This window comes from Triplophysa dalaica, chromosome 4, assembly GCF_015846415.1.
Source record: "Triplophysa dalaica isolate WHDGS20190420 chromosome 4, ASM1584641v1, whole genome shotgun sequence".
Lineage (NCBI taxonomy): Eukaryota > Metazoa > Chordata > Actinopteri > Cypriniformes > Nemacheilidae > Triplophysa > Triplophysa dalaica.
In genome coordinates this window covers 19,100,499-19,123,725 of record NC_079545.1, presented here as the reverse complement: position 1 = coordinate 19,123,725, position 23,227 = coordinate 19,100,499, and the positions used below count along the sequence as shown (strand labels likewise).

The 23,227-nt window shown below is 37.0% G+C and overlaps 1 protein-coding gene across 1 annotated transcript; it reads right to left on the bottom strand.

Annotated features, from left to right (window-relative positions):
- Positions 1–2,045: 2,045 nt before the first annotated feature.
- ubash3ba (ubiquitin associated and SH3 domain containing Ba) lies at positions 2,046–22,100 on the bottom strand. Its single transcript, XM_056746733.1, has 14 exons — positions 21,547–22,100; positions 9,768–9,821; positions 9,066–9,252; positions 8,743–8,941; positions 8,373–8,542; positions 7,728–7,936; positions 7,429–7,579; positions 7,020–7,137; positions 6,757–6,879; positions 5,540–5,632; positions 5,223–5,367; positions 4,929–5,035; positions 4,728–4,837; positions 2,046–4,613 (listed from the first exon to the last, which is right to left on the bottom strand). Exons 1-14 carry the CDS (start codon positions 21,672–21,674, stop codon positions 4,476–4,478), a joined length of 1,932 nt encoding a protein of 643 aa, XP_056602711.1. The 5' UTR covers positions 21,675–22,100; the 3' UTR covers positions 2,046–4,475.
- Between the last annotated feature and the right edge of the window lie 1,127 nt (positions 22,101–23,227).

Genomic DNA, 23,227 nt, shown 5'->3' with positions numbered 1-23,227 from the left:
CCTGACGTTGTTTCAACGGTGAATCAACGTTGAAATGCCGGCTGGGATAACTCTACTAATAACACATTTCATTGTGTCTCTTTACATTCACTCTATTTTATGTTAAACATGTCAGTGTTTCATTGATAAATGTCACATTGCGAGCCTCACGGATAGCCGGATAGCAACCGCCATGATATTTTTCTCAATTTCGTCAAACCACGCGTGACTTTTGACATATTAGGCGCAAATTTTACATGAATTGCGCAGTTCCGGTTCTTTTTACGTCATCGCGCAACGACGTCATTGCATAATTTTACACATGGTAGATTCTGTCGTGGCAAACATTCGTAAATACATGATCAACCTCAAGGCAATGCCTAGTCATAACCACCAGAAAAATGTTTGTAGTATAAAAAAGGGTGAGAACATCGTCTTCGAGCTCCCGCATTTTTTTTTAATTTTGTTGATTAAAATCAAAGGAAGAAGATCAAAAATGACACCGAGTTCGTTATTGTATCAGTTTTACTGACTGACAAGATAGTTTTTAACTAGTGGTGGGCCGTTAACGGCGTTAACGCCGTTAACGCAGTGAGACTATTATCGCGCGTTAAAAAAAATGTTGCCGTTAATCTATTCACAAAGTTGGGTTGGCAGCTGGGTCTATACTACGCAAGCTATGATGACTTTCACCTTGATATTTTAGCGCGGATGTATACCAGCTTAACTGCACTGTACGCGGCGAGAACGATATTTTTCAACTCGCGTCATTCGCGGAAGCAGAAGCCGGCTCATCATCTCATAACCAGGGCTTCATTCGCGCGATTCGCGCCGCAAGTAGGTCTATTGGCTCTTTGCATTAACACATAAATCACTCGCGCTTGACACGCCATTCGCGTTTGGTCTGAACACAACATAACGTTACTGTGAAATTACCGCATCAAACGTGACGTGCTAACATGGATGCAGCTATGAAGCCGCCGGGTTTGCTTCAGGGAATATTAATTTTTAAGAAGCTTCCCAATAGAAACATCGACAAGACTAAGGTTGTTTGCACCTTGTGCAATGCGGAATTGGTTTAAAAAAAACACTTTCTCTCAACAGGTACTGGTCTAGCTTTAGTTGAAACCAGTAACTTTGTATTGAGATCTAATGTATTATGGCTCCTGTATGACACATCTCTTGTTGCTCCCTCACTCTTTGTAAGTCGCTTTGGATAAAAGCGTCTGCTAAATGACTAAATGTAAATGTACTGTAGGAGCTCTTCCAGTCTCAAGTACCACCTAAACGGAAATCATCCCTTAGCTAATGCGGAAGTAAACACAAGTTCATTTTATTGAACATAATTTAATTTTCATCACCAATTATCATAGTAGAACAGCTTTCTCAAGCAGTTTGTGATGCATTTTGGAAACAGGAGATGAGCCCCTGGTCTAATGCGCCACCTGGCTTGAGAAACCCGTTCTCAAAGACTTACTTTTAGTCATTATTTGGGTAGCACACATATTCTGAATGCCTTCAGCAGAATTCAAATGAGCCATTTTAATCTAGATTAATCTAGATTAATTTTGGAATTAATCTAGATTAAAAAAATTAATCTATGCCCACCACTATTTTTAACATAAAAACATAATCTGGATGACACAAACAGCTAATCTTAAACTGTAGACAGCTGATAAATAAACACTGACTTTTAATATAGTTTCAGAACAATGTAACAACATAACAATCTAACGTAAATGTAAAAAAATCTAGAGAATTGTTTTGGAGTTTTCTATAGAGGTGTGCCTAGCAGCAATAGCTACGTTCTACACAATAACTTCATCATTTGTCACAACGTTAATTGTCAAAAAATACAGGACATGTTAGTTGATTTTGTTGAATAGCAACAAAATATAATACATAAAAAGGTTTTGTTACATTTATCTTTGTTCTATAATTCTCATTCTGGGTTAATTGCCTTTGTGACCACTAGTAGGCGCAAAGCGGCAACTTGTAGGCTACTTGTGGGCAATTTACCAGTGCAGTCAGGAAGTATTGCAAAAATACAGAAAAAAACTTTTAAATGCAGATAACAAAATATTTATTTGCAAACATGCTTTACAACCGTTATGCATTAGGTCTTAAAATAAATGTAAACAACCATATTTATAAAGGTAGTTTTTTGTAATTGAATGTCATATGCTTTGGGATTTTTTAATGACGGTGCATTAAACTCAAACACTCAGTCAACCTAAGTACTTAAAGCACTGAAAAACAATAACTGCAATACTTCTTTAACCCTCCTTTTTTGGTCATTCATTCACTGTTGTCTCAGTCATTGATCGGCAATGTTTCCAATTGTACACAAACATAACACAAAAAACTCAACAAATGTTTAGAACTGGTCACATAGTGAAAAGCGCTATATAAATAAATTGAATTTGTCAGATCATGTTTTAAGAACATCCTTAAGAGCATCAGAAAATGGATTTATTGTGTTGCTCAAAAAAAGAATCAATTAAGACCTTTAGCTCCTGTTTCCCAACTCTTCCTTTACTCAGAGGTTGCACACTTTAGCATGCTTCTAAAAATATGCGTTGACAATATCACCTCTCAGTGACTCAAACAACGTCTGAATCATCTTTTGTCAATTTGGACTTCTTTAGCCCTCTGTGGTACTAACAAAATGATTCACCTGATGGCTTATTCGTATATTCCCATTATTGGAAGAACTGTGATTTATTACATGATGGGTTTAATAAGGTTACTTCAATTGGGATTACGAAAAGCTAAATGTCAACTGTGGCTGATTTTTCTTGATCAAGTTATCTTTGTTGTGATAAATGTCTCATCCAAATTCATGAGTGGGAAGCTAATATGTTCTCTACAATGGTTTAATTGTTCCAGGAGTCTTCATTGACAGGAAAAATTTGGAGAAAAGATCAAAAACAACAACAACAAAATAACCTGTTCCAATGCCCTTGGCACATTTTATGAAAGCATAGCTGTATAAATTAAATAGGAATATGCACTGAAACAGTACACCCTGACAGCGTGTAATATATAAAAACCTTATTATTTCATCATGCATGGTTCTTCCTTCCATTAAATGGCAAATCATTGTGGGATAAAACAAGATTAGTAAGTACAGCTAGCATAAAGCAGTAACGGATACACTTATGAAAGTTCCTGGAGTGGACATAAACACTGCATTATATAGTGATTTATATAGTTATTTGTTATGGCTTGATTTCAGTAACAGGAAATAACGAAACAAAAATCTGAAGCACCAACAAATTATCTTTACAATGAATACATAAATAAATGCAATTATACATTATCCGTTTAAGGGTAAAACACATCAAATGGTTTTTACTGTTACTTAGTATATACAGACACGTTAGCATTAATGTACAGTTCTATACATTTTTGAAGCGATCCTGTTTGGTTTGATTTTTAAGTGCTCAGAAAGAAAAGCTTGCCTTACTAGCACATAGCAATGCATGGTATTTAGAATTGCGGCACCTAACTTTATTCAAGCTGTTTGTGAAATGCTTGTTTAAGATGATGAAACTATTCGTGACACATTTTTCAAAAGTATGCTGACGGATTTACCTTCTAATCTCGCAAAGCAACCCTACATGCTAAAAAGACTGACAGCATTTGGGATGTTCCTCTCCAACTACTAAGCCCTTACTAACAGTACTCCCAGAATATACTACAGTTGCAAAGTTTTAAATAGTAGCAGCATGTTAGCAAGGCACAGGACGAATGTGCTGACCTCCGAATCCATTTCTATAACTACTTTAAAGCTCCTTTGTCTAAGTCTGATTGCCAGATTATTGTGCTTTAAGGAAACCGGTGTGCGGGCTTGTAGCAGATCTATGAGAAGGAAGGTGTAATGGGAAAATCTTGCTGCAATAGGTTGTGCATGTCTACTTTGTTCACAGTGTATAAGGAAGAAGTCACGTTCCACTCTGGAGTCTAGTAAAATTGAGTTTGAGAAGTGTACGTACATCCAACCTCAGTCCAGCTGCATCCATTTGGAAGTGTTGGATGATGACTCATCAACTTTAACGCAGTTTGCACCAAATTTCCTTCTCAGGGAAACCTGAGTTTATCACCGTGGGTTACATCATGTATTTGACGTATGCTCTATGTCTTGGCATCCTGTGTGAGACACGTAGCCTGTGCCTGAAGGTCTCAAACTTTAGGTGTGTTCAGATTGGAAGGAAGATTTCAAAGGTTCAGCTCAGTTTTAAAGTAATCTGCTACGGTTTTAAACTTGTTGATGTTTTACCCTTGACCACATGCCATTTAAGCACAATATTACTGCACTCATATATAAGACCAAGAGTCAAGGGTGCGTGTACTTCAGCAGTGCGAGAACTTGGGTATGGAAGCATGACCCTTTTATGGTATGATGCAAGTCTGTGATGCGAGAGAAATGCGTGACTAAGCACATCTCTGTTGCGTTTGGAAGAAGAGCAATGATGGTAAAGTTGCAACGCGTTTCAATCCTGCAGCAGTGTTTCCCTCCAGTTAAAGCTGTGATTGGGTCCGTGGGTGAGTGGCAGGATGGGCGGATCAACGAGCTGCCAGGCGCCTGTCTCACCCATCTCTTCACAGGCACAAAAGCCTAAGTATGGTATCTGCGAAAGAAACGGGGGGAAATTGATACTGAGAACATGAATAAAAATGTTACAGAAATGTTACAGAAATGTTAAAGTTTGGGAATATAAAAATAGAATATTTGGAAAACTGACCTTTCTGACCACTTGCACAAAGTCTTTAGAGTTTTGCGGAGTGACTCCCTGAATCTGCCTAGTGCAAGCTTCCAGAGAGGAAGCATGGGCCACAATCAGCACTGTATTTCCTGTTTGTGAGGTGGTAAAACGACAAGGAAATATCCTTTAACCTCATACATTAAGATTATATATAAAATTACTGCACAAATTACAACCCACCCGAATTATTGCACTCTGACAGGATTTCACGTGTCACTTGAAAACTGCGACTGATGTATGTTTCGTAGGACTCGGACACGCCAAGTTTACTGATGGATATATGAGGTCTGGAGAGGAACAAGGCAATAAAAGAATAATTACATTTTACAACAGGAACTGATTTATGAAATGAAGACAGAACCATAAAAAATTCATCTTATTAGAACTACTTATTGTGCAAATTCAAAATCCATTTTCTGAAATGTATACCACATAACACTAAAGGAACTATAGAAAGTATATATAAATCAGTACCTGTACGTTGTGTCCACACCAAGGTTAGCAGCTGCCAAATCCGCAGGAGGGATCCAGGAAGGTAAAGAGGTTCCCGAAACCCATTTAGTCCACTCAAACAGACCCGGCTCGACTCTGATCTTAGTCTTACCATCCTGCTGAAGACCTGAGACATACAGTCCATAACGAGAGTTAATAAGAAAGGGTTATAGGGGAGGAAATTGGAAACTGTGAAAAAACACGGATATGGTTCTTTGGCTCATGGTACGTACGTATCAGTAAAACATCTGATTTATGAAGGGAAAAAAGAAATATGAAAGATAAAGGTTCTCTTGTACCTCTGAGGATATTATAAGCTGTTTGCACACAGCGAAGAGATGGAGAACAATACACAAATTCTATCGCCGCATGACTTTCCAGCAGCGCCTCCCCTATAAAACAATCATACATTGAAACATGAATTGAAGCTGAGGCTGTGGATACAAACAAATTCAAATGTGAAGATAGCAATAACAGCACATTAAAAGGTATAATATTTTGAAATTTTTACGTCTGCTGATTTACAGAATTGCAAAATATAATGGCTGTTTTAGGAGCCACTGCATTTTATAATGTCTTTTGATTGTTTCTGTGTTTTGTCAATTGCGGTTTTGGAATGTGAAGCTATAAAACGTGATTACTGATTAGATCAAGTTTGTAAACATTGCAATTTAACAATTTTAGAATAACAATTAGCTGGCTGGAGTTGTTATCGATGTTACTAAAGTCCAGATAGACAGTTAATCATTGTTACATTTCTAAAACGTCTTATGAAGATCATCACTTATTTTATGGCCCCTTTTCATTCATATGTCTGTAAATAACAATTATTTTGGTGACTTATTTAGATGAAAAATAGCTTTCGTCTATTCCTGCTTTCGTCTTCCTCTGCTTTTTGATTGGATGTATTGGATGTAATTTCCTGTAGGTCAGTGGTAAGTGCATGGCGCTTACAACGCCATGGTCGTGAGTTCCATATCAGGGGATTGCACGTACTTGGAAACAAAAATATAGAATAATGCAACGTAAGTCGCTTTGGATAAAAGCGTCTGCCAAATGCATAAATGTAAAGCAGCCGTTCCATTTTGAAATGGAACTGGCAGCAGCATGACAATTGAAGGGGAGGAGTTAACGGACGCTCCGCCCAAGCCGTCTGGCATTCGTCATCTAAGTTGGATAGTCATTACAGGACGGAAGTGCATTTTCAGATTTTATTTAAAGATTATGAGGGCAAACGATTTTTTAAAAGAGAATGACCCACATTGATAAACGATTTAGTATTTCATAAAAAATAGACATTGTAATTTTTTATTTCACTGGGACTTTAAAGGAACAATTTACCCATAAATGAAAATTCTGTCATGAATAATTCGCTCTCTAGTTGTTCCAAATCTGTGTACATTTCTTTGTTAGGTTGAACACAGAGAATGATATTTGGAATATTTCATATATAACATAAAAAGGAAGGCACTTGGTATTGCTCTTAATGTGTATATAGCAGTGATGAGTGACCTACCAACTAGGCGAGCCTGTGTGGCTCCAAACACAGTGATAGGACAGTCCTTATCATAGTCCCTGTATCCTCCACTCCTCGCTGGGAGACTCGGTGGCATATTGAGATTAGACCGCACATAGCGCCCTGCACCACACAGAGAAAGCATACACAAAATGAGCACAGGCCAATGGACTGAACCTCGGTTTAGGAAGAAAAAAAGTAACAGACAGACGCATGTCTGGAAAAGAGTGAAGATAGAAGAGCTGGAAATATGAAACTTGGACCTTTGGCATCAAAGCACTGAGTGATCCAGTGTTTCCCAAACACTACGTCCATTCTCTCACCATGGCGGCACACAAACAATGCTCTCTTTGGCATTCGAGACTGATTGGGTCGTAGGATCTAAAACAGAGCAAAAAAACAGAAATCATCATCAGTTGATATTATCCATTACCCATTACCCATTTCCCAATTAAAGGAATGGTTCACCCAAAAAACAAGATCCTGTTGTCATTTAAGCACCTTCATGTCACACTTAACTCTTGGAAATTGAAAAGGATGAACCTTGAAAGATTGTCTATTTTCAGTTTCTTTGAAAAACATACATTTGGAGTCACACATGAGTAAATAGTGAAATAATAGACATTTTGTGTATACTACTCATCTTCCAAAAAACTCTAGACAAGAGTTCACCTGCATAGACTGACAAATGACACCAAGACTGGATGAGTCGATTGGGTTGGGGTCATCAAGGAGACGACCGTCCATGTGTGCGTCAAGGAAAAGCCCACCCATTGCACCCATACTATTGGTTGGTGGGATTCCATTCAGGAAAGAAAAAGATCTGAAAAAAGAATAGAACGAAGTAGAGCTTAAAGTTAAAGTTGCCTGTTATTATCTTAAATTTAAGCATATTGTCACCATAAACAGTATCTGTGGTGTAAGAGCTCAACGCAAAATCTAGATTTAATCCCTTCTCAGATCCATCTTACCCATGAAAGACCCAAGTGTCACACTCATCTGCCCGGTTGACGTAATTTTCCGGTAGTAGTCCAGATATGCCTGTGCCCATAGAAGTCCCATAGACCCAGCCCTCGCTGGCAGTGGCCTGTTCCAAAGGTGACATGAAGATGAAGTCACTAGGCACCAGCTCCAGCTCATCATCATTCTGAGGCACATAAGGGTACATCACTTGCAGAGTCTGAAAAAGAGAAGAGGGCACTGGGTCAATATTTATAATGGTTTCGAAGGTACATTAGGTAACTTAAAGGGACAATTCACCAAGAAATGAAAATTCTGACAACATTTACATGTCATTTCAGACATGCATGACTTACTATCGTCTGCAAAACACGAAAGAAGATATTTTGAAGAATGTTGGTAACCGAACCACAGTAGTACCTATTGACCTGTAGTTTTGTGCCGGCACAATAGAAGTGAATGAGTACCATTTTTGGATACCAAAATTCTTCTTCTGTGTTTTGCAATAGAAAGAAAGTCATACTGATGACAAGAGGGTCAGTAAATTCATTTCCTTTTAACAGATACAGGACTTCTCAAATCATATAACACTGGTCATTGTAAAAAGCCCCGGTAAAAATAATATAAAAACCGATACATTAATTGACTGATACAACCTCATGATTGGCGAATCGGATGTCCCGTGAAAAGAGCACAGCCTGCCAGTCACAGCTCAGGCTTATGTCTACGCCTTTGGCAAGTTTCTCTAATGTTGCATGATGATTGGATTGGAAATGGTAGGCCAGAGTTACATGGAGCTGTTTTTTATGAGACTCTACATGAACATCTGGAGACATAGAAAAATGATATTAGTTTTTGATGTCACATTGTACAATTTCCAGAGGTAGACAGTTTGGCAATAAAATTATGCAGTTATTTTCACCCCATTAAAGACAACAAATATTTAATAAAAAATGTAATTGAAAGATACTGGGAGACACTGTGGAAGAAGGTAAAATTGTAAACAGAAAACCTACATCTACCCACCTGCTTTGGAAGCCGCCTCAGTGGCAAAGTCTGCAGCAAAGCCCTTGATAACCTCAGCCACCTTCTCTTCCACAAAAAGGCCGATGAAGTTAGATGATGAGTATAACTCCAGAGGGAGAGGGGATGGAAACCGACCTCTCCATTGACCAACCGCTGTCTGCAGGGCTTCAGAAAGGGCATCTACTTTACCGTCTTCACACTAGAGTGAGAGAGAAAGGGAGACACAGAACCAAAGACAGTGTAACAATTCTGGTATTAAACATAACTATGCTGAAGAACAGTATTGTTAAAAACAGATGGATTTGTTAATAGTGTGTGCTGACCATAAAGAACTGGCAGAGGGTTACGTGAGGGAAGATGTTGTGAGCTTTGTTCTTGCCACAGGTGAGACGACTCTGTTGCCAGAAGTTGGAGAGTTGGTTGAGCAAAGGGCCGGTGGGCTTCAGGTACAGCACATATTCCCTGGGTAAAGGATCGTCTAGGAAGGGGTCATCTACATGGGAGAACAACCTGTAGAAAAAAGACATTGTCAAGTTTGATGTGCTGAGAACTGATGAAGGTGTGAGGGAAGAACCTTGGCCAGCAGAGGGCAGCAGTGAACCATTAAGGGTCAAGAACACTGAGTAGAGGCAAAGGGTACATTTAAAATCTGAAATTGCTTAACAAATGCAGTTTTCTTCAGATTGTAAACACATGACACATTTATTTAGGGGTATTAGGGAAAAAAAGTGTCTCATATGACTGGAGAAAATTCTGTGTTGTGCGAGATGAGTCAGAAGTCCATTTTTCTGAAAATAAATGTGTAAATGTATTCCTCAGCTAATTGTCTGAACTTAAATATTGATTTGAGGTGGTGTTTAAATATTTTTCTTTTGCTTATCTGTATAATGCTTTAAAATAATTAGTATCATAGTTTCACGCCAAAGTCCAATGAATGTCTGCAATTCAATATGGTTCAAATGAAATGAACAGCTGTCTAAAACTCTGGGTCAACGGAGCATGTGTGTGGGTGTGTGCATGCTCACCAGTCGCAGGCTGATTGTACATTTTTGCCCCCAGTTGAAACCAGAGCTTTCAGCCTATAAGAGAAAGGAAAGAGGGAGGGAGAGAGGGAGAGAGAGAGAAAGAGAGATGAGCTCAATTGCTGTACTGGTCACAAAATCAATGGCCTCCTTTCCGGAGGATGTTTATCAGTACATTAGTGCTCAGACATCTAAACCTCAGATCACTCTGATGTTCCTATATTGTTTCTGTCTCTGTATATGAAACATTATTTATCATTCATGAAATCAAAATCAGGTGAAACAAACTCCCATAACCCTCCAGTTCCCCAAAGCAAATTGGGAAAGAAAATTTGCTAGAGCTTGATAAATCATTTTACTGGCATTCATAAATATGAAAATGCTTAGTTCTTCAGATTAGCCTGAAGAAGGTCGATTGAGTCATACCCACCAATAAGAAGAGCTTAACACAACAATCCTCATTACATATTCAGCATGTCTCAAAAGTGCCTTTACACTAATACAGTAAAAATAGTGAAATCCACAGTCACGCAAACAATGATTGTCAATTTTATATATAAAATTATTTATAATCCAGATTTTATTTTGACTGGTGGTCAATCATGACTTTAATTAGTGAGATATTTTTATATAATGGCCATTTAATATGTTAACACTTATATTATTCATGATAATGATTTTTTCCTACTTTACTATGTAAATAAATACATATATCATATGTTTAACATGCAGCCACTTATATTTCCAATGCAACATCTAATCGATACACCAGTAAATTCACAAAGTCTGACTCATTTTGCAGGTGGCAGGCATAAAAAGATTATAGTCGAAAATAATTTCATTTGGTCTGTGGTTTTCAAAAACTGATGAAAAGGAAATGCATGTTATCGCTCTCAGTTCATAAATTGCCCCCACACTCTGCCCTCTCTCGTTATATATCTCTAGTTCCCTATTATTTTATTTTATATCATACAAACCTAAAATGTGTAATAAAAAGCAATCTGACACTTATGGTACAATAATTTAGGTCACACATTTTTGTGAGGTCTCCAGGAATACATTCACACGCAGACATTCACGGCTACAATCATATTTAGTATGGATAATTACACATAATCTTCCCATGTGTAGAATGATATTTTCCTCTGCGGTGTACATCTACACTGTGAAACTACACATAATCAAATAAAAGGTCACGCTAAACTCACTATGCCATTTCCTCGCCTGTCACCTGACCTATCAGCTGCTTTTTCTTCTGAGCTGATTTAATTATGTTCTAAATCTAATGAGTGTCTATTTATAAAACTATAAAAATCACACACTCTCAGGGGAAATGAGGTGTTGTGCACAGTGGGACTGTCTGAAAATAAAGCCTCAGAGAGAGGGAGGAATAATATCTTATATGACTGATTGATAGTGAGCAATCAGTGGAAATGCATTTATGACGGATTCTCTCGTGACACCGGATATTGAATTTCCACTAAATGAGTATCAGTAACAGAGAAAGTTCAGAGCAAACGAAAATTATACAGTAAATGGGTACCAGGAACAACCGTGTTCACCGTTTGCTTATATCAAGCCCCACTCTTTACTATACCCTATACTTTCATCAGGTAGTCAGCTTCTTTGACCAAGAAGAAAGCTTACAGGAACTCTTATCTCGACTGCAATTGCTATTTTAAACAAGGCCATAACACATTAGTTATCTTGGCCTTGTTCATATAAATGTATACGTATAAGTTATGTATGTGAATAGATGTTCGATGTCTTTGTGCCTTTAACCAAGACAATGTTTTATCACTAAGTGGTGAAAAATAAATGACATTTTTTCAGTTCAGAGCCTGAATATATATCTGTGTTTTATGCCAATTAGAAAGTAAAAGAGTTTGAAACAACATACGCATAATAACTTGGGTGACCTTCTTCTTCAAATCTATGTTAATGTCATATTGATGTAACAAATAAAAATAATCATATACATCGTCATGTTTTCAGTCATCCATCGGCGATGGACGAAGGCATCGTCTATCAACCCAGCCCCAAGCGAGACAACATATCATTATTCACATATAAAATATACATGAGACACATTTTAACTGTAATAATGTGTATCAGGCACATCTAAATTCATAAATTACTTTTAAAAAAATCATCAATAGGTGTATTTTGCTTGTGTGGTCTTTTCAGTTTACAATTCACAAGCACTCAATTACTCTATATTTAGTTGGCGTCCAAGAGGAAATGGTCATCATGCCAGCACACCCTCAGGGCCCAAAGCCACAATGTATACTGAGATGGGGAAGCCTATGATGCTCAGCCATATGTCCAAGAAAGAACAAACATTCACTCAGTTTATGCACAATTACCACTCAAATGCAAGTATGTTTAACATACACAAGCTAAATCGATTGGTGTAGCATCACCTTGAAACATGTAAGAATGTTATAAAATGTATGAAAGTGTTCATTTATAAACACACACACATATTGACTAACAAGCAATCTCTAGACACAACACACTCGCCATATGGTATGATTTATGACATCCAAACATAGTCAAATACATATTCAAGCTTTCATACATGCAAACTGTGCAGACATAAACACAAATTTGACATTCACAGCAAGCTATTTTCTCATAAGGAAAAATTTATTAAAAAAAATATTTTATCTTAAAGGGGTCATACGACGTACGGCTAAAACAAATATTATCATTTGATTTAGATGAAATGCAATGTGTTTACATGATTTAAGGTTCAAAAACAATGTATTTTCGACAAACCGTGCATGTTTGTATCTTCTCTTTGCCCAACCTCTCTGAAATGCGCAGATTTTTAACAAAGCTCATCGCTCTGAAAGCGATGTGTGCTATGATTGGCAAGTTAACCAGTGCATAGTGATTGGTCGAAAAATTGCAAGCGTGTGACGGAAATGTAAGGCCCCTCACCATATTCGGAACATCAGGTTCCAAAGCAATAATACTGACAGGTTCGTGAATAATACTTACCTGTGTATACATTTGGGTGGTCTTAGTCAAATCATACCACGAACTGACGTAGATTTGTGGGGGTGTGGTTACATGGGGCGTTTCAGGCAGGTCTGGGTGAGCATTCGCTTTTAAATAGAATGCATCTTTTGTTCCAACACTTACATTTTTGCAATTTTACGTGTCTAATACATGCATGGGCAACTTATAACACACCAAAGAAACAGAAAAACACGTATTTGCGCCCTATGACCCTGTAACACAGTTCAAGGAATGGGAAGAAGCAGCATTAAACAACTTTTAATAAATAAACGAACAACAAAACGAAAGTAAAACGCCGGCAGCTCCCTCACGGTTGATTGTCGACCACACAAAAATAATAAAACATAACATAAAGTCCAGGCCTGGTTCTTTCCCATCGTACACTCCTGTCAGTCCTCCTTTAATGCTTCCGAGCTCCTCCGTGAGAGATGCGAGAGCGGGAGAACGCGCAACTGACTCTCGTTATCACTCGCGTTACCGGCCTCGCCCATTCCCTCAAGGCCCTCGTACCGCTCTGCTTGTCACAGACCCCTTAAAATCTTGAAAAAAAATATGATAAAAAAGATAAACAGAAGGCAAAAACCTTCATCACCCCCACCTACTTGTTTGTTGCATGAAAGCACTACAACAAAACCTTTCGTATATGAAGAGAATTGCAAAGTCCCTCAAGCTTGGTCTGAGGTTCAAGTATGACACATAAATCTGCATTAAACTGGGATTTCGAAGAAGCGTTTTTATGAAACTGCACGGTCGCATTTTCACAACACTTCATCAAACCCCAAAGTTGACACTCCTCCTACATGCTTTAACTTTCTGTATACATACACAAAGACGTGCAGTAGAAATGCAAGCTCACATGAACCGGAGTTCTTACACACACCACATGCTAAACAGTAGAGATAACTGTTCTTGTACTAGTGAACAGAACAGAAAATCATTCTGGGATGCCACACATATGCACACATACAGTCAAATGCACTTTACTCGTCCAATTAGCAATCAGACTCTCTCTATACATATATCTATATATGTGTATGTGTGTGTGTGTGATGTATTGTGTTACTGGCCATCTCCTCCTCCTTTCCCCTCTGGTCAATGCTTCAGGCAGGAACTCAATGATTTATTTATAACCTGTATTTCCTGCAGTATGAAGATGAAGAGGCTGGTCCAGGGAATGCATTTGTCTGCATGTGCATTAGTGTGTGGGTTCTGGGTGAATGTGTCAAAACAAAATACACTGTTATCTAGATTTAAATTTGACATGTTTGCCTCTTTTTAATATCTAGGGAGTGATGTTTAAATATGTGTATTAACTTTAGCATTGAAGTGCAGCTTTAGGGCATATGTGCGCCTTTATTCTCCCTCATTCGGCACAACCTCCAAACTCTATGGGGAAACAGTCACTTCCTGTTTACAGAGTAAGTTAGCATGTATCCCCATTCAGCACAACATATCGCGACACCCACACACCCATACGCACACATAGGCACATAAACTGGTGTCCTCAATGCAATATTGAATGGATTTTATAATTTTTTTAAGGGATAGTTCACACAAACGTAAAACTTATTTTAAAGAACGTTTAAATAATATTAGACCTTCACTGTAAGAATACAAAACAACAGAGACATTTCTCAACATGTTCCAGAGAAGAAAGTCATAAAAACAAACATGATGGTGAATACATTTTTAGGGTGAATTTTGCTTTCAAGTAATAGAAATTTCACAAACCAGTGTTGTATGGGGTGTGCATGTTATAGGATTAAATTTAAACAAAACAACTCATATTGTGTATTGTTGATCAAATTCCACATTTGTCAACACATATTTTGCATGTTTCACATGTCACTTGACTTACATATGCAAGGGTTTGATTATCGTGTTGCATTAAATTGTGCTGTTTCTAATGAGGCAATGTTTAACTTCTAGTTACTCAATCAAATTCATGTAACTTGCACTTGGTGTCTGGTGAGTAACAGTGAGCAACATCTTACAAAATTTCTACTTTGGCGTAAATCGATCTCGTTCGGAACAATGTAAATTATGAAAGAGTTTTCATTTTTGGGTGAACTGTCTCTTTGAATTTGGAGACTGTTTCAATATCTTACTATCACACCCTCTATCTCTCTTTCACGTCTTTTGTCTTTAGTTCTACCCACACAGAGAAAATGAGAGGAAAGAATAACAAATGCAGCGTGTGATGTCTCTGATTGTTCTGCGCTCTCTCTCTCTCTCTCTCTCTCTCTCTCTCAGCACATATCCTCGTGCACGATTGTTATCTCCTGACAATAACCCCTTCTGCCTCTATAAGTAACAGGGCTTGCTGGCTGCGAAGATCTTTTCACACTCATTTTGTGTTTTCTCCTCACTAGCTAACAGCTTAAGATGGTAAAACTAGAAAAAAGACACTCGCAGCTTTTGTGCAAGGGTTCTCGCTTGGTTATGGTGTAGGAGACTGGGCAGATGGTGACACTGTTTGCTGTATGTAGACAGAAAAGGGAAGGACCAAATGGACCTACAGAGAGCCAAATCAGAATAAAATGAAACCTTTGCCTTATCTTTTGACTATAACACTATATTATTTAGAAAGTGTGTGTTTTGTCAGTCTTTTATCTGTATATGGTTGTAAAGATAGCTAAGTTAATAGATTTTTTTAGATAATATATAATAGAATAGATAATTTTAGAGAAATGACAAGTTTAAGACTGACACTTTTTGACAAAAAGCGTGTGTGTGATGCAAGGCGTGACCACGGGTTTGAACATGCGGGTGCTATGACTAAAACATGATTCACTATGCTTGAGCATTAATAATTTATGCAATTTAAAAATGTCACAAAAGAAAGGCATAATCACGAATACATTGCAACTTCTTACATTTAAGCTCATTCATAAACTTTGATCTTGTACGATTTAAATCTCATCGTCTCAGATTCATTGTTCAGTTCGACTCCAATATATTCAGCATGGCATTAACAGACTTATAAATCGCTTGTCTGATGAATCACAAAGGCGTGCTTACTTTCCACCCTTGCCTGAATTAACTATACTAATAAAAAGTGTATGTGTTTGTAGTGTTGGAAGTAATTTTGAGTCTCTTAAGTAATTATTTTATAAAAGAGTATATCATATAAAATTGTATTTTGGTGTCACCATCTGACATCATCACCATATCATGGTTCTTGCACAGTGACAACACATTTGAAAATGGAACTGACACAGAAAACTTTAACTAAGCTTCAGTCATGTGCTTGTTCACTTTTACCAAAAAACAGCCTTCAGAACCCATAGCAATAGCTACATCAATAACTTTGACAACACCCTCAACAGGTAACCCTCAAAACAGCTCTACAGAGATCATTTAAATTATTTGTAATCCTTTATTCATTTCTTCTCTATGATTTATTTAGTGTGAGTTTATTTATAGCCAGAGGAGAGGTTAAATGAGAAAAGCCTCCAGCAAAGCATCTCATAGAACGGTTAAAATCTTCTAATAAAAATGATTATGGTAAATGTTTGTAAACTTTATAACTCAATTAAAGGAACTACATTTTAATCACACAGTAACATGTTATGTGTGCTGTTTGAAGGACAGATAATTAAGATAACACCAGGAAGTATTTTTTATTTAGCTGTTAAGCTTTTCTAACACTTCTTTCATGATTCTTCCTTGTTCAGTCACTTCCGAATAGAGTCTTAAAGTAGTACAGATAGTATCTCTGTATTACACTTAAGCAGCAGAAAAAAAGTGTTCCTTCCAATTCCTGTAAGATTTTTGATCAACTTTTTCGCAATTTATGTTTTGTTTGAAAGTTTTTATAATGATTAAATATCATGCCTGTCTACACGGCATTCATTCCCAAATACATTTTAAATCTAAATATGAAAAAAAAAAAAATTATATGTAACTTATTTATATAAAGGTTAAATATGAAATAACTAAATAAAACACACCGTTTCTACTTGATGCCTTAATGATAATTTTTTAAGAAAGTGATGCACATAAATATATAGATAGATTATTTTATATTAGACACTTATATTCGCTAAAATACAAATGCTTTCATCATACTGCCTGTACCTAAATACGCGCACTAAAGTACATTTGGTTCACAGCATATATTTGTGTAGGCGCATGCAAGTTCATATTTATTGAGACTACAAGGGGAGGCTGTGTATACGCATGCAATTGCCCTTTTGATTAAGTTTCTGTGAACCATTGCCATGATATTTCAGATTATGCACATATGCCTTTGTGTGTACCTCACTACATTTGAAGTTTTGTGTGTGCATGTGTCTTTCCACCCCCACGTCTTTGTGTCTCAGCACATATGGGTTCCTTTATGTCCCAGCAGCCACGGCGCTCTCTAAAGGTCACAAACCACTTCCTGAAATGGGGCACTTCCTCTTAGCGGACAAACTTTGAGCTTTGAGTTTACAAGGAGTCTGCAAATAAACTATAGGAGTTCTACTTGTGTGTGTTGAGTTTGTTTTATTAAGCATGCACATATACTAGTAACAACTTCTTTACACTCAAATTATGGTTGTAAAATGTCATGTTCAAAAACTCTGAACAACAGAACTGTAAATGATATTGAAGGAGGAAAATTCTACACTTTTCTTATCCGAGGAGATTTACTAAGATCTATTTGTCATCATTTCATTAAATAAAACTTTATTGGACATGTAACAGTTGATTGTTGGCACACAGTAAAATCGGCAGTGTTAAAAATGTCAAATTAACACTCACAGTGTATATATATCCCACTGTGAGAGTTAATTTACCTTTTTAAACACTGGCGATTTTGCTGTGCAAGACCTGCTTGACCATAATGGTTTTCTTCATTTTTGTGGTGCCCAACTTCCTATTACTCAGAAGCTCGTCATGTGATTGCTCAACAAGTACAGAGACTTTATTGTAATAAAGTCATTATTATTGAATATGGGCCTTTCATTAATTGTTGTGGTATAATAAAGAACACACAGACGTATCAAGTGGGCAACATAAAGAGCTCGACTGCATGTCACAGGGATTAATTCAATTGATAAAAAAATAAGACCAGACACTAACACATGGCCTAACCCAGAACATATAAAAACAGTTTGGCTTTAATCCGTAAAGCCTGTGATTCACAAACACACCCTCTAAGCTTATTCAATGTACTATACAGAAAATTACATAAAAATATTTTTTTTGTGTTCAAGCCTTAGTGAAGCCAGTAATTGTCTTCATAAAGATGATGATACTTGATTACAGGTGTCTTTTAGTCATAACCTTGAAAGACATTTGGCCGATATTATTTATGCACCCACTTATTTAATATTTCAAACCTGTTTAACCTTGGTGAAGGTTCCATTAAATGTAGATAGATATTTGTACCGTAGTCATAAGCGTTCAGAATAAAATAAGGGTAAAAAATTACACATTTTATGAGAGGGTGAACTATCACTTTAAGAAACCACTGACTGACATGTAAACTTTTTCAAACAGAAAGCAGCTTTTGAAGTAGTAATGCTGATGTGTTTTCTGAACTGAATGTTTCCACCTCTAGACAGACTCAGATTCTCTTTTTAAAACAAAATTTTCACCCTCCCTCTCTATTCTCCTTCTGCCTTTCTCTAGCGGAAAATTTGTGCAACTCCTGCATCATCAGGCGAAACTGGAAAGAGTCCCTTAGCAGCCAGGACACAGAAACATCAGTGTTTCCACCCTGTGTATGAGAGCTTCCCCCTCAAACTGACCTTAACACGCACACATTCTGACAGCTTGCTGATAAGTATGGCCTCCACAGTTTCACAAAGAAACCTCCAAAAAAAGCAAGGTTTCAAAATGCGCACTCATATCGAGTCAACAGCCACAACACAATTGAGTCACAAGGCACAAAAGGGTTTTCCAGCATCAGACTCTAGATATCAGAGCACATGCAGCATTATAAGTGTATATGTTTTTTTCCTCACAGGGTTTTAGGTAGGCTTAAATTTGATCATGAAACGATTTCATATTTTGGGTGGAAGGAGAGATACTATTTCAAACTAAAATCCATTCTTAGAATTTAAGGGGTGGAAAATGAGGCACATAAATGTTTTCTTAATTTAAAAAAAAAAAATTAATTTTAAAACTTAAAAAAATCACAAACAATTACGATTCTGCACTTTATCAAGGTCAGTAATCAAATGTAAACAAATTTGTGAGGATCATATTTTGCATATATTATGGAACCAGGCTGAATTCTGTCACTAAAGCAGAGCGAACAAATTTGAAAAATGATTGCAATATCTCTATAGTCTAAGCAACAAAAAGAAGACATCAAATAAAAGTTACAGTATAAGAAATATTTAGTCAGCTAACTGAGGCAAGCTAAAAAAAAATGTCCTGCTTAGTATCTGATGGTATCGCTCAGAAACAAAACACAATGCAAACTGTCAACCTTAACCTTTTAACTCTTACTGGTTACCATTTGTTAAAATGATTTTGCTACATTGAACGAATATAGATTTGCTGTCACTTGTCAAATTTCACTCACTGACAACACAAAATCTCCTACTCTATTACTCCCAATGATAATTCCATCTGGGCAGCTTGTGTCCAAGACTACTGGGCCTTCTGACATGTGAAGCCATGTTTAAGTATCAGGACAGGGAATTTCTCTAGCACATGTCAAATAGCTAACATTTTAAGCTGTTCAATTTTCATACTTAAATAAGTCAGGAATATTTTTTTCTAAGAATGTGTGAGTTACAAACAAACACAACAAAAAAAGAAAACAAAATGAACGTAAAAAGTCATGATTCCTATTATTTCAAAAATGTATATGCTTTTTAATCTATCCTATGTTTAAGTGAACCCCTAAAACAGTCATATGGTATTATATATCTTCTTCTTTTAAAATATAAAAAGTACAGAACACTTTATTATTTATAGTGACATATAAACTGAATTTGGTGAACAACATATGAAAAGGGATTATTAAAATCCTATTTTAAAATCATTTTATTTTTAATAAGAAATAAAATAATTGTAACATATGCCTTGGTGTGTTTCCAGTTTAATCAAATCTAACCTATACTTAAGTTAAAATGTATTTCTTACTTGTAACCTACTTTTACTTATAAAAATATATTTTTCATATTTTCTAAATTAATAGGCAACAACATACTGTATGTCACCAATAAACCCCTTATAACCTGAAAAAGGAAGATTTTTTTTATTTTTTGGTCAAAATCACTTTGTAACAATCTTTATCTTGTTTCCAAAATTGTCGATTAGTTTGTCACAGTAATATTTCCCTTGGTTGGGCATAGAGACTTAAGCCCCAAATCAATTGTTAAAAGATGTAAAGATATAAATATTTAGTGACAAAAAATGTATTATGATCTTATGTTATTAACAATATAAATATGTGTTATATCTGTCCAAAACAGAGCGAATATTAAAGCGATTTTCATCAAAAAAAACAATGCATACCACTGAATCAACAAATAACAAATATTTAGCCATGTTTAGAATTCTCATGTCAAGGACGATGTCCGGTTTAATACAGTCTGCATTAATGTCTACACACAGAAAACCTGGATTTGCATCAAAAAACTGTTGGTGAGATTGGATCAAATCCACACACGGCATAAAACTTCTTGTCTCATCTTGTCCTTGTTGGATTATTCGTGAACAGCAACATTTGGCCCGTAAAATTTGAGCATTTAAACAAAATAGCAGAGACCATGAGGATTCTATATAGATTACGGGAGATGTAGGATTAAATCCCGGCTAAAATTAAAGATATGAGTGAGGAAACAGGAGAGAGAGAGAGAGAGAGAGAGAGAGAGAGAGAGACTGTTGTTAAAAGAGGCAGAGATTAACTGTAATTTTGATGAATGAGTATTTTACTCCTCACTGACAGCAACCTAATGCTGCTTTCATGGTTGGCTGGAGGTCTCTTCTTCAACATTACTCCTAAGAGTAGAAAAGTGATTTAAGGGACAGATGTTTAGGCCTCTGCGACATAACCCAAACCAAAAACCTAACTGTATCGCAATGAGCTATGATATGACCGAATTAACATTTGAGATTTTGTCAGATGCTTTTCTCCAAAGCAAAAACACTGCATTTACTGTAAACTATACCATCAATTTATTGAGGACTTTCAGCATGTGTTCCCTGGGATTCGAACCGACGACCGTAGAGCTGCTAGTGTGATGTTCTACCAATGGAGCTACAGGAACACGTTATTAAATTGAAGAGGTTAAAGATAAACATATTGATTTATGAGAAGTATATCCTTGTTCAGTAAAGTGCCCTGGCAGTAAAATGCCTCTGAGATCACCCATAGATGCAGTGATCTGACCTCTCGGCCTGGTGCCTTGTGCCTGGTGCCAACCTCACCCACTGGAGGAAGCACTGGCAGCAAAGAAACAATACAGCCTCCAGTGGAGCTGGACAGATAAAGCCAGACCTTGTAAGAGGCGTTTAAAATGGCTTAATAGGCGAAAAGGAGAAAAAAACTTCTTTAAACTCAGTAACCCTTCAGCCATTGAGCCAATTTCACACATCGTCATGTTAATCAATATCACAACCACATCGACGCCATTACCAAGGCAACTTGTATTATTTGTAATCATCTGTGTAAATCTATTGAATCTATATCATAAGAAGGGTGTGTTAACGTCTTCATGTACACAGATGTGGTAACAGCTGCGTGATGCTCGAGACCCGTGATGCGTCTATCGGGTGCTGGGAGAAATCAAACTCTGGTACTTACGCCCTGGTTTTGGGGAAGCCCATTGACAGCAACACGTCCAGACTATTTCCATGTTTGACAGTCCCAGGCCGGTTCTGCCGCTGCATCCGTGGAGCTACTTTGGCATATAGGTCATCCTTTGCTGCCATGGTTCAGCTTTCCATTTGGCTTCAGTATTTGCTTTCTTTTGATGCGCCCAAAAGGACGAACCCGATACACGTCTATAGCATCTAATAAAACAACACAATCTACAATAAACAGCGATTTAAATATTTCCCATGAGCCCCCAAAGACGCACAAGCAAAATACTTGGCTACAATGTTTCCAAACACAGAATGATGCGAGCTTCCTGCTGGAGCGCTCATGTCATTACAGTCGGGGAAAGGGGTCACCGATCGGAAGTCAATCTCTTTCGGTCCGCGGATCGGCCACCGTCGCTTTCGGTGTCTTCGAGGAAAGAAATATGATTCGCTCGAGCATCTCGCGGCCGAACGCATAGGAAGAACTGTTGTTATTAGGCGCGTCGCGAGCGAAATCTATCATTACTTGTTACATTGGTTCCTCCTCTAAATGGCTTATTTATGAATGGGGCTTGACTGAAGGTGGAAGCAGCCTGTCAGGAGTCGGCGCTCGCTCAGCCCCGCCCTCTCAGACTTAAAGTCGCAGTTTTGGAGGTTGACGTTGGGGCAGCTGTTAAAAGCATAATTTCCTCACATTCGGTTACGTAACTACACACAGGTAGACGCAGAACCCATACGGGATGTGAGGAGGGTACGTTTTGAAATGTTAAGGAGAATATAAAAGAAATTCGTAAAATTACCGAAGAGTTATAAATGGTTTAGATATCATGCATAATGTAAATCGTTATAGCTGTAAATAAAGCATACCGACCTTTATAAATGATTTATGTCCGTTGACTTATTGTTTTTGCTTCATTGGTTCGTCGTTATTTACTCTATAAACTACATTTGACATTGACGCTTTAGTTTAAATCCTGTCTGCAAACAAAAATGAATGTTTTAAAATGTGAGCCTTGATGTTTTTAAAATGTATAAAGGAAAACATGATATGAGTAAATAAGATTAATTTAATTGTACCTTTTTATGTAACAAATGATGTTAAATCTTCTTTACAAGCACCTAATTCCACCATTTTTAACAGATCTGCGAAACGTGTAGCGGTCCCTCATTGCCCTCCAGTGGTTATATTGGGAACATTTTCTATGATGCTTTTATTGAGGAATAGTCATTCATAAAGGCGTGAAATATTTTCTGGAATGTATCAATGCAAGGGAATTTGGAATTTTCAATGCAAAATTAAAAATAAAAACAGTTTTGAAAACAATTCATAAACATTTTATGGACATGTGTAGCATACATCTTTTGATGCTGATGTAGTGTTGCTCTAAGTAAGCGTGACTGAAGTGTCACAAACCATCACTGAAGTGTGTTCAACAACAACATTAAATTGCACTGAGCAGACCCAAATTCAGACTTTCAGCATTCGTTGAGTTTGGATCCTTTACCCTGATTGGATCACTTGAATCAAATTTAGTAGTTTTCATTTATTGGAGGAAAATAATATTTACAACACTCATCTCAGTTCAATGAAGCCTGACCTAAAATTTGTTCAAAACTCCCATAAAATGGCAGAGAAAAGCTATTTCAAGATTCCAGATTTTATTTGTCACACATATACTTAT